Raw genomic sequence first — 11,080 nt, forward strand, 5'->3', positions numbered from 1 at the left:
CTAAAGTACAATTAAAAAGAAAGAAAGATATTTCACTTGGGACAATAAGGAAAGAAAACAGTCCAAGTTATACCATTTAAGCATTTAACATATACCTAAAAAGAAAATCCCAGGAGCTGCAGATAATACACAGCTCAATTCAAAAGTCAACTTAACTGGATTTATTCTTGGCTACAGATTTTCCATTTCACAAATACTACTGGAAATGCAACTCTCCAACAGAGCGAATATGCTCCTGAAAAGATACCCTACCATGAATGCTCTGTTGTTGCTGCAGTGGGAAGGGTTTTACAGCCTCTAGTTTGTGCGTGAAGAAGAAGGCTCTTCTCCATTTTTCACATTTCCTTTCCTCCATAGGTAGCTCTTATCTTCCCTTAGTTTTTCATATCTGATCTTATTCTTAATCTCAAATTATAACATACAGGGTTAAAAACCATCTGCTTGCTTTCCTTCTAATGGTTTGAAGTTTAATTCTTTCAACTCTATCTGTATGTGAGTTATAGAAGTTTTTGCTTTGTCAACTCCCTGGGTTGACAATGGCTTATATATTTTTGTCTTCCTATGACACCTAAATTAAATTCACAGTAGGAAATTAATAAATAATAGATGAAAACCAAAACAACAATACAAAAAGAATCCTGGTCACACCTAAGGAAAAAAAAGTAATATTTTGCATGTTTCTAAATGATATATGTATCTTCCTTAGCAAACCTCCTTACACTTACCAACTGTAAACTTTAGTTACTAAGTTGTTGATCTGTTTGTCAATTTTGTATTTTCGGTAATCTTCCAAGCCGTCTTTAATTGCGATAATTGTAAGGACAACCACCAGAGGAAGCATTGTAATTTCCTTTTGGAAGGCTTCTACCAAAGGCACCCAGTTCAGGACAACGAGAAACAGGAAATATAAATTGGCGGCTCTGCAATCCAAACAAACACAGGATGGTCAACAAATCACTTCAAAGGCTAAAGCAGGAGAGGCAAAATGCCTTAGGGTATCTACCCTCAAGTTTCTATTAGCTAGTTTTGGATGCTACAGAATACGGAAGTACCAAATCTAGTTCTCTGAATACATCTGAAACAATTTACTACTCTCTCAAACATGTGACTCTTGCACACCTTAATAAATGTTAGATATTATTTATTCAGTAATTGCAAACATTTGGGTGTGACAGTCATGAATTGTGTAACACATGCCATGAGGCAAAATAGGAAACACAATCTCCTTTTCAAAAATTCAGCAGAAAAAACTTGCGGAAAATTCAGAGTTAATGAGTTGTAGAAATAATTTTTTTTTTAAAAAAAACAGCCCTCTAACCTTCATGAGTTTATTGGTACATCTGAAAATTAGATTCAAACAAGGCTGAAAATACATATAAAAATTCTAAATTTTTCCCACCTGAGATTAATTCTTGTATTTCTGCTTTTATGCTACTCAGAACCACTTTCTCCAGGAACTTCTTCATCCTCTCTATTTCACATCTTCAAATCTATCTCCTCTTTTGGAAACCCTGGTGGCACAGTGGTTAAGAGCTACAGCTGCTAACCAAAAGGTTGGCAGTTTGAATCCATCAGACAGATACTCCTTGGAAACTGTATGGGGAAGTTCTACTCTGTCCTATAGGGTTGCTGTGAGTTGGTAGACTCGACAGCAATGGGTTTAGTTTGGTTTGGTTTGGTTAGTACTTTGTAACACTCATCACACCCACCATACTTTTTAGTTGTTTGTACACAATTTGTTTCCCTGGGTAAACTTAAAACTCCAAAAAGAAAGGAGAAACACTTATTTTTACATTTCATTCAGTGACTAAATTCATAGGAAAGCTTCAATAAATACATATTACATTGAATTATGTCATTGTGTCACCTATAACATTTTATGTATGCACTTGCTTCAGAGCTCTATTTCCCCATATTATCAAGTAAGAAAAATCCGAAATTAAAATTCAGCATGTTTTAATGGATGGAAACCCTGGTGGCATAGTGGTTAAAAGCTACGGCTGCTAACCAAAAAAGGTTGGCAGTTCAAATCCACCAGGCACTCCTTTAATAGAAAGAACACTAAAGCAAAAGTCAGAAGACCCACGGACGTAGCCCCTGGTCTGCTACTTACCACTGGCATGATATTGACTAAACCATAATCTAAGAATTCAGTTCCTAACCTAGAATATGAGAATGACAATATCTTCTCTGGTAAAGAGAAAGCATCTTAACAATTGTAGAGTACATGTGAATGCAAATTATCATCATTCCAGAAGAGACTCTTACTAGGATCACAAAGATAATGCCACAAGTTTAGGCTTAAGTAACATACAATATACAATGTCAAAATTTTATACATCAACTAGAATGACAAAGAAAATTCTAATAAAAAATAAAACAGTACCTGTGAAATTGTTCAAATAAATTTCTTGGCACAAAGTTCAGAAGTGTGTACTTTGTTGTTCGTATTTGGTTATTCACGTAGGCTCCAGAGAACTTTTCATACTCGTCCTTGAATGGCTGGAGGTGGGGAACAACAACCCGGTGCTTTCCTGCCAGTTTAGGGGTCTGAGAAGTCTTGCCGCCACAGGCAAGCAGCGAGGAATAGTTGTATGGCCTCTCATTGTCATCCCTGTTTGCACCACCGATCAGCCGTTGCCAGTGATATCTGGCCCATTGAAGAGGCTCAGTCATGTCCAAAAGGCACTGAGATCCAGGCTGTGCACGTGATCTGGGCAAACAAAAACTGTTCCCATAAGCTTCCAGAGAGCCTTAAGTAAGGATGGTAAAAATTTTAACTCTTCTTTTTTTATGTACCAAATAAATACATGACCCAATGGTTCAAGGTATAAATGTGAAAATAAAACTAGTCTTTGGAACTTCACTTTAACAAATCTTTATTAAATAAAGCATAAACTTTCCACTTCATGGCATGATCATCTAAGCAACAAGGGGCAGCACCTAAATAGCCACTCCATAACTTGAAACAAACATTTGGGATTAATGTGTGCAAGTCTCTTAGCTTCTCTGATCATCAGTTTTCTCATCTTTGAAATGGAAATAAAGCCACCCACATCAGGTTATTACTGTGAGGATTAGATAAAACACCCAGCATAAAGCCCAATATAGAGTAGCAATTAAAAAAAAAAACAAACAAAACACAGTCAATAAAACCCAGTCTGTGTAGATTACAAAAATAGGCACAAATTCTTTCCATTCCTGAATGCACACACGTTAAGAAGTGGAGTCTTTCTCCATCCATTGAATCTGGGCTTGGACACATGCCTTCCTTTGACTAATGTAACACTAGCTAACATGATACAAAAAGAGGCTTAAAAAGTGCTTGCTCACTGGGGCTTGCTCTCTCTTACTGATGTTGGGAATCCTGTGGCCACTATCGTGTGCTCAAGCCCATGTTGTCTGCTGGATAATGAGTACACATAGTCCAGTTACCTTCATTGCTCCTGTCAACATGTGTGTGAGGCCACTGACTGCCAGATGACCACTAACACGAGTGAGCCCAGCAGACACAATGTAGAACAGCGATGAACCATCCCAGCTGAGCTCAGCCCAAATTATCAACCGCCACTGGATTGTGAGCTAATATATATTGTTTTAAGCCACCAAGTTTTGGAGTAGTTTGTTACACAACAGAAGCTAACTGATGCATAGTCCCTTCCCTCATTCCCTTGTGAAGTTTTCCTTATTTGTCAAGAAATTCAGCCCTGCCTGGAATGCGAGCTCCTCGATAATAATAATAATAATAAAACTACCATTTATTGGTAGCATACTATATTCTAAGCACTTTGCAAAGAGCCTTACGTGCATTTATCTTATTTAATATTTATGTCAATCCTATCAGGGAGGTATTATTTCTACTTTACAAGAGAGGAAACTGAGGCTTAGAGATAAAGTAACTTGCTGAAAGTCATTCTGTTAGTAAGCAGCTGAGGCCTGCTTTTTGACTCAGAAGCTTCTGCTTTTAACTGTAACACTGTCTTATTTATCTCGTATCCAGAGTTACTGGCACTTAGTACATGCCCAATAAACATCTACTGAGTACGCAGGGAGCATGTCAGCAAGTGTGTGGCAGGCAAGGTTTGCAGATCTTGGTTTCTATCCTCACCTTATCAATGCCCTTGCATTTACTTATCATCTGGGCTGGGAGCTCTTAAACTTCAGTGCTTATAAGAATCATCCAGAGAAGCCAAAGGCACTTCTGAAGATTCTTATGTAGTAAATCTATGGGTGGGTTCTGATAACCCGTATTTTTAACATAACACCCCAGATGAATCTGATTCAGGTGGTCCATAGACTTTGCCTGGACAAAAAATAGCCTTGTTTAGGCACACACTAGGTTAGGAAGACAGACCTGATAAGACACAGATCCCGTTGTCCAGGACTTCAGGGTCTAAGGTGATAGGCACACGGACATATAAATGCAAGCCAGCGTGCAAAACAATGTTCAAGGAACTGAAGTAGTTTTAATGCTACTGTCTTCCCAAGCATCATTCCAAGTTTCTAACATGTCTACCAAATCTTTTTATTGAAATATTATATTCATCAGAATTTAACAGTTTACCCCTAAGGACATTAAAATGGTATCCAGCTTCCAAGGATTGGAAATCACAAATCATAACCTAGCAGCACTGGAAGAACAGGTCACATTCTAATAATTCTAGTGAATTAATATTTTTTAATAACCTACTCTTGTTAACATACTTGTTTACTGTATGTAGACCCTTAAGCAATCCAAGAAATTACAGTTACATACCACTTTATCACTGCATTTACAAAAAATAAGTTGAACCACAAAGGTGAATCTAAAAAAAAAAAAAATCAAATCTTTAAAAATTGTATGCATCTGAAGCAAAATAATAAAAATAAATAAGAGACAAAAGTCACTTTTAGTATGAAGAACACAAGAGCCTCCAAGTGTATGCATTTATGCCAGTATATTGGACCCACAACATATAACCCCTATTATCAGTGAGAGGAACTATATGTAATGTCAGTCTTACCAGTTTTACACTAATGATGGGAACTAGAAGAAAAGAAGATCTAACCCTATCAAGTGTTTCTCCTTTGTAGTTTGCTCTTTATAATATTTTTCCATAGAGAACAAAGTCAATGAACACCACCTGGCCAAAATAATGACCAATATCTTTTCAATATAATTATATTAAGTACACTTCAGAAATATATTTGAAAAACTGAGTTTTCATTTTCACATATAAAAATAGCTAGAACTTCCTTCTTAACCTGTATCAAGTAATAACAGCTTGGGTTACTAAAAAAATCAAAGTATTAAAGTAGTTCATAACATATCCAGGAACTTCTCATGGAATAAGGACATATGATAGTGCTTTATTAATGAATCAATAGATAATGTGAAATACTTAACATAAATACTAAGGACTTCTCATGCATTTCACACTATACACATTAAGTGACCATTATGACAATCTCATATATTTTTTAGAAGGTTGAAATCAGCACCATTTGATCTTATTTTTGGAAATTTTGAAAGGGAAGTTTTCATTTGCACTTAAACTTTTAATAAGACATAGGAGAATGGGTATTCCTCTAGTGCCTACAATCTAATACAACAACCTAAATTCTACTTTGATTTGTTATTTCATTATACAATTTCTTGCGAATACAAATGTCTTAGTTATCTAGCGCTGCTGTAACAGAAATACCACAAGTGGATGGCTTTAACAAACAAATATATTTCTCACAGTTTAGGAGGCTAGAAATCCGAATTCAGGGTGCCAGCTCCAGGGGTAGCCTTTCTCCCTCTGTCAGCTCTGGGGGAAGGTCCTTGTCATCAATCTTCCACTGGTCTAACAAATTCTCAGTGCAGGGACCCTGGGTCCAAAAGACGCACTCCCCTCCCAGATCTTTTTGGTAATGAGGTCCCTCTCTTCTCTGCTCGCTTCTCTCTTTTATATCTCAAAAGAGATTGACTCAAGATACAATCTAATCCTATAGATTGTGTCCTGCCTCATTAACATAACTGCTTCTAATCCTGCCTCATTAGCATCATAGAGATTAGGATTTACAACACATAGGATAATTACATCATATCACAAAATGGAGGACAACCACACACTACGGGGAATCATGGCCTAGCCAAGCTGACAGACATTTCTGGGGGACACAATGCAATCCATCACAACAAACACAGGAACAAATAATAATAAAAAAATTAAAGGTGGGAGGTGTTAACTTCTGGTAATTCATAGCATGTTTAACTAACAACCTCACCCTAGCAAAAAACACTGATTCACAGAAACAGTCAGCTTTTCACTTCACAGACTCAGTCAAAAACAGTATCTTTCCCCAAATCACCCAGTTCCTAAGAGACAATTCCATAATGTTTGGAAAGCATTTCATTGCTTAAGTATCTCTAGGTCTGTACTCCTATGCACCTTTTCAATGTCCTTCAACTAACATTAAAAACCAGTTGTCGTCAAGTTGACCCCAGCTCAAGACATCCTCATGTGTGTCAGAGTAGAACTGTGCTCCATACAGTTTTCAATGGCTTATTTTTTGGGAAGTAGATCACCAGGCCTTTCTCCAGAGGCACCTATGGGTAGACTGGAATAACCAACCTCTGGTTAGCAGCTGAGTTAACTGTCTGCACTGCCAAGGGGCTCCAAAACTGACATTTTACTCACATATTGCCTCCCCTCTTCCCCTTTTTCATTCTCAAGGAATTTTACTGAGGACAGAACTGGGGCTGGCTCACTGCCATCCTCCACATCCTCTGCCAGCTATCAACAGTCCGCTACTCTCTAGGCCAAGAAGCTTGTCATTTTCTAACAACGCTCCCTCCCTTCAGCACTGTCACCTTTTTCCTGAAAAAACGATCCTTGGGACAGAGGACTGACTTAAGCAAGACATGGAAGTTGTTTTTGCCAAGAGATTGAGGAAAAAAGATCAAGTTTGGAGGTAATTAACATGCAGTGAGAATCCATGAAAATTTCTAGTTTTGAACATAAACCCATTTATACTGGATAAGAATGACAAAGGAACTACTCTCTCACCATTGTTCAGTGGCTTTTTCACTGCCATTCAGTGAGAAATATATTCTATGATGCAACCTAGAACATACATACACACATACAGATACAGCTGAAAAAAAAGTTCTGCAAAACAATTCTTACCCTTACTACTTCCAATGCATACAAGCATTTTCTATTCTACTCTGTTCTCTCCCTTTCTTTCTCCCCCTCTCCCTCTCTTCCTCTCTCTCTTATTTTAATACTGGTCAGGATCCACTGAATTCATTTCATGGTCCATTAATGTATTTCTAAAACCAAAAACCAAACCAGTTGCCACAGAGTCAGTTCCTACTCATGGCGACCCTCAGTGTTTCAGAGTAGAATTACGCTCCATTGGGTTTTCAATGGCTGTGACCTTTTGAAAGCAGATTACCAAGTCTTTCTTATGAGGAGCCTGTGGGTGGATCTGAACTGCCAACCTATGGGTTAGTAGCCAAGAGTTTAACCATTTGTAAGACCCAGGGACTCCTAATGTATTGCTATACACAACCTAGCTGATTACAAATGACTCCATACAGAGTTGAGAGTACATATGAAATGATTCCAACTTATAGCGACCCTAAAGGACAGGATAAAATTGCCCCACAGGGTTTCCAAGACTGTAAATTTTTACCAAAGCAGACTGCCACATCTTTCTCCTGTGGAGCAGCTGGTGGGTTTGAGCTGCTGACCTTTCAGTTAGCATCTGAGTGCTTAATCACTATACCACCAGGGTTCCTCAGAGTATGTTAATACTTAGATAAGGCTCTGTTATTAATGTTGTTTCACATATATATTCAGAAAAAATTCTTTAAGATGTGAAAGTAAAGCAAATCAGAGTAAGACATATCAAATATCAAGAATCATGGTATCTTAAAGCTTAGACTTTGGAGGTTATTTAATCTGGAATTCACAAATCAGTAGTTCTTAAGCAAAATTCTATGCCGTGATGTATTTTGTTGGCCTCAGGGTTCTGGCAAATGCATTAAATTTTTTTTATATAGAACCAATATTTAAAAAAAATCAGAAAACTCACATAAAATATTGATATATAGCTTCTCTTAAAAAAAAATACTAGGCACATATTTTCACATGGTAATAAATACTTGAAGCTTTTTCACTATAGCCCCTCCCTCTAATCCTATAATTTCTAGTTCTAACTGTGTGAATGAACAGTCTGCTAACCATTTTTTGACAAATCAAATTCCTACTGCTATACAGGTTCAGGCTTGAATAATAGCTGTACCACTTATTTGCTGTGTGACCTATGTAATTAATCTCTGAGTCTCAGCTTGCTGATTAATAAATTGAGACACCATTAAGAGTCATGGGGCATGCTGTATGCCAACAATGTTAGTTCCATTCCCCACTCTCTCCGTTGGCTCTTTCTCAGGTCATGTATAAGTCAAGGTTGGGAATCTTGCGCATTGCACTGAAGTCCACACTTTAAATTGTTTGCATTCAACTTAAAGTCATGAAAGTCCAGGTAAATGTTCAGTTCAATGCACTGGTTATACTTTTAAGAAGAAACCAGTATTAAAGCAAAATGTGATACAAATAGAAAGCCCAACAATAACAAAAGACAGGCATGACATGAAATAACCTTCATACCACCTTATCTCATCCTCATTCTCCCCAACCCAACTATGTTCCTGAACAAGCTATATTCCACTTGTCCAGTGTTTCCCAAGCTCCTCTGATAAGAATCACCTGGGGAACCCTGTTAATCACACTCTCCCAGGCGCCTTCCTTAGAGATTCTGATTGAGAGGCTCTGGACTGGGGCCCGTGAATGTGTATTTTAATAAGTACATCAGATAACTTATCAGGGAAGTTGCAAATCATAGTCATACCCTGCACCTTTCTGGATGGCTGGTCAGCCATATTATCCACTCACCATACCAGCCCCTACTCATTCTCTAGACTGGTTTAGCCTGACCTAGGAGTGGGGAGATTCGGAAGGGTCCACATGGGACACTATACGCCATTTCTTGCTTTGCTCTCATTATAATCCCGAGCACGGCTCAGTTACTGTGCATGCCACTGGGTGTGTGGCAGGTGGCTTCGTTCTTCAAAGTCAGGAGGCATATCTAATTCTTCTCCATGTGTCTTTCTAGTAGCTGGCCAAAGTTAGATGACCAACAAATGTCTGTTGATCATTAAATTTTACAGAAAAGAGGTAGTTTGGAAAAAAGAAACAACTCTGGTTCCGCTTTCATGGCTCAGCCTGGCTCTCCTTCCATGAGAAATAGGAGTAACGATCTAAGTTTGAGAAAACAGAAGTAGTCCCTTTCAGCTTCAGATGCATCATTCTGACTTTCTTAATGAAACGAACTTGCTTCTCCAGGCCTGCAGAACTATTTCAGAGAAGCATTGCTTTTTCTCCTAGTGGATACAAGAAAGACCAATAAGCAGTGTGGTGGTGTTGTTGTTAGTTGCTGTTGAGTCACTCCAACTCATAGTGACCCCCTGCACACCAAAATGAAACACTGCCTAGTTCTGCACCATTCCTATCATCAGTTGCAGATCAGGCAATGTTCCATCGTGATCCATAGGGTTTTTCATTGGCTGATTTTTGGAAGCAGATTGCCAGGCCTTTCTCCTAGTTTGTCTTAGTCTGGAAACTCTGCTGATACCTGTCCAACATCATAACAACATGCAAGCCACCAGAGTGTGACAAATTGACAGATGGGTGGTGGCTGCACATGAGGGGCACTGGCCATTAATCAATCCCATGTCTCCATATGGGAGGCAAGAATTCCACCATTGAATTAATGCCTTAATTATCAGTGTAGCAGTGATTAACTGCTGACTGGAGTCAGACATGGACATCAATTCCTGGCACTTTCACTTACTAGCTAACCAGGGCTTCCAACTGGTTCACTCTGATCCAACCCCCTACTGAGAATTTGCATTTCCACTCCAGACATACTGAATGAGAATCTACATTTTAACAAGAGCCCCAGGTGACTCTTGTGCAGACATAAGAATCACCTGGGGATCTCATTAAAAATTCTTATGTATACATAAGAATTACCCGGAGATCTTGTTAAAATGTAGATTGTGATTCAGTATATCTGGGCTAAAAATGCAAGTTCTCAGCAGGGGGTCAACTCCCGAATGAAAGCCCTGCAACTAACCTTGTGCAAAGGATTGCTGTGAGGATTAAGTAAGTTCATGTTTGTCAAGTAAAGTTTAACTACTGTGATTTTTTTGTAAAATGTCCTTTTAACTAGTCTTTATTAATAAATATTCAGTTCATACTCATACCACTGATACTAATAACTATGCCCACTTATTCATCTATGCTTAATTTCTTAAATCTTAACTCATACTCAACTACCTGATCACACTTAGCTTTAGTAACTTTGGTCTTTATTTAAACAGAGAGACTGCCAGGCAACCAACTAATTTAGGAGAGCAATAACCTCTCTCACCTATTCCCAGGGGTAAATCTGGCAATCTAGTTAAGACAAAAGGTCTAATGAACAATGTAGTGTAAAGCATGTTTAGGAATTATCACAAACATCAATCATAAATCTAAGATTTAGCCCACTCCACAAAGACCTGGTTTGTAATGGCTTTATGCTGATAAAACCAAATGCTCCCATGTTTTATTTGACCTGCTGCTCTCCCACTGACGGAAATACTGCCTTAAGAATTAGCAGAATATTTTTGTTTGCTTGAATACCACAAAAAGAACCAGGTACTTAAACTTCAATCATGAACATTTAGAACCAGGAAGAATAATTTAGGTTGAGATACTCTACTATCCTGAGCAAGATGTTATTTGTAAAGGTAGTGAGCACATTAATATTTCATTTTTAAATTCCCTCAAATAATCTGTCTAGATTTTATTAAAGGCTTCATTCTCAACTGCATCGTTAGTTTAAAAGGAAACTACTATTACATAAAAATCTGGATTACAATAAACTTGCTGCTGGTTAGTGGTTGAAAAACACCATTAAAGATTAACTGGCTGAGCTTGGCAACTTAAAGCCCAACATTACCAGAAATGCAGAGCCTTTTAATCAACACCTTACTTTAATT

The 11,080-nt window shown here is 38.0% G+C and overlaps 1 protein-coding gene across 3 annotated transcripts in view; it reads right to left on the reverse strand.

Annotated features, from left to right (window-relative positions):
• Window positions 1–11,080, reverse strand: part of ATP10D (ATPase phospholipid transporting 10D (putative)) — a 170,786-nt gene that overhangs the window by 93,505 nt on the left and 66,201 nt on the right. Inside the window, exons 1-3 of one of the 3 annotated variants that reach the window (XM_023725452.1) lie at window positions 4,757–5,748; window positions 2,387–2,713; window positions 726–920 (exon numbers count right to left, since the gene is read on the reverse strand). In XM_023725452.1, coding sequence (XP_023581220.1) covers window positions 726–920; window positions 2,387–2,676 — 485 coding nt within the window. In that variant the 5' untranslated portion in view covers window positions 2,677–2,713; window positions 4,757–5,748. Of the gene's footprint in view, window positions 1–725; window positions 921–2,386; window positions 5,749–11,080 lie in introns of those variants that run through there. The other 2 variants (XM_012559790.2, XM_023725451.1) reach the window with 2 other exon arrangements.

This window comes from Trichechus manatus, unplaced genomic scaffold (assembly GCF_000243295.1).
Source record: "Trichechus manatus latirostris isolate Lorelei unplaced genomic scaffold, TriManLat1.0 scaffold00310, whole genome shotgun sequence".
In the NCBI taxonomy this organism is placed as follows: Eukaryota; Metazoa; Chordata; class Mammalia; order Sirenia; family Trichechidae; genus Trichechus; species Trichechus manatus.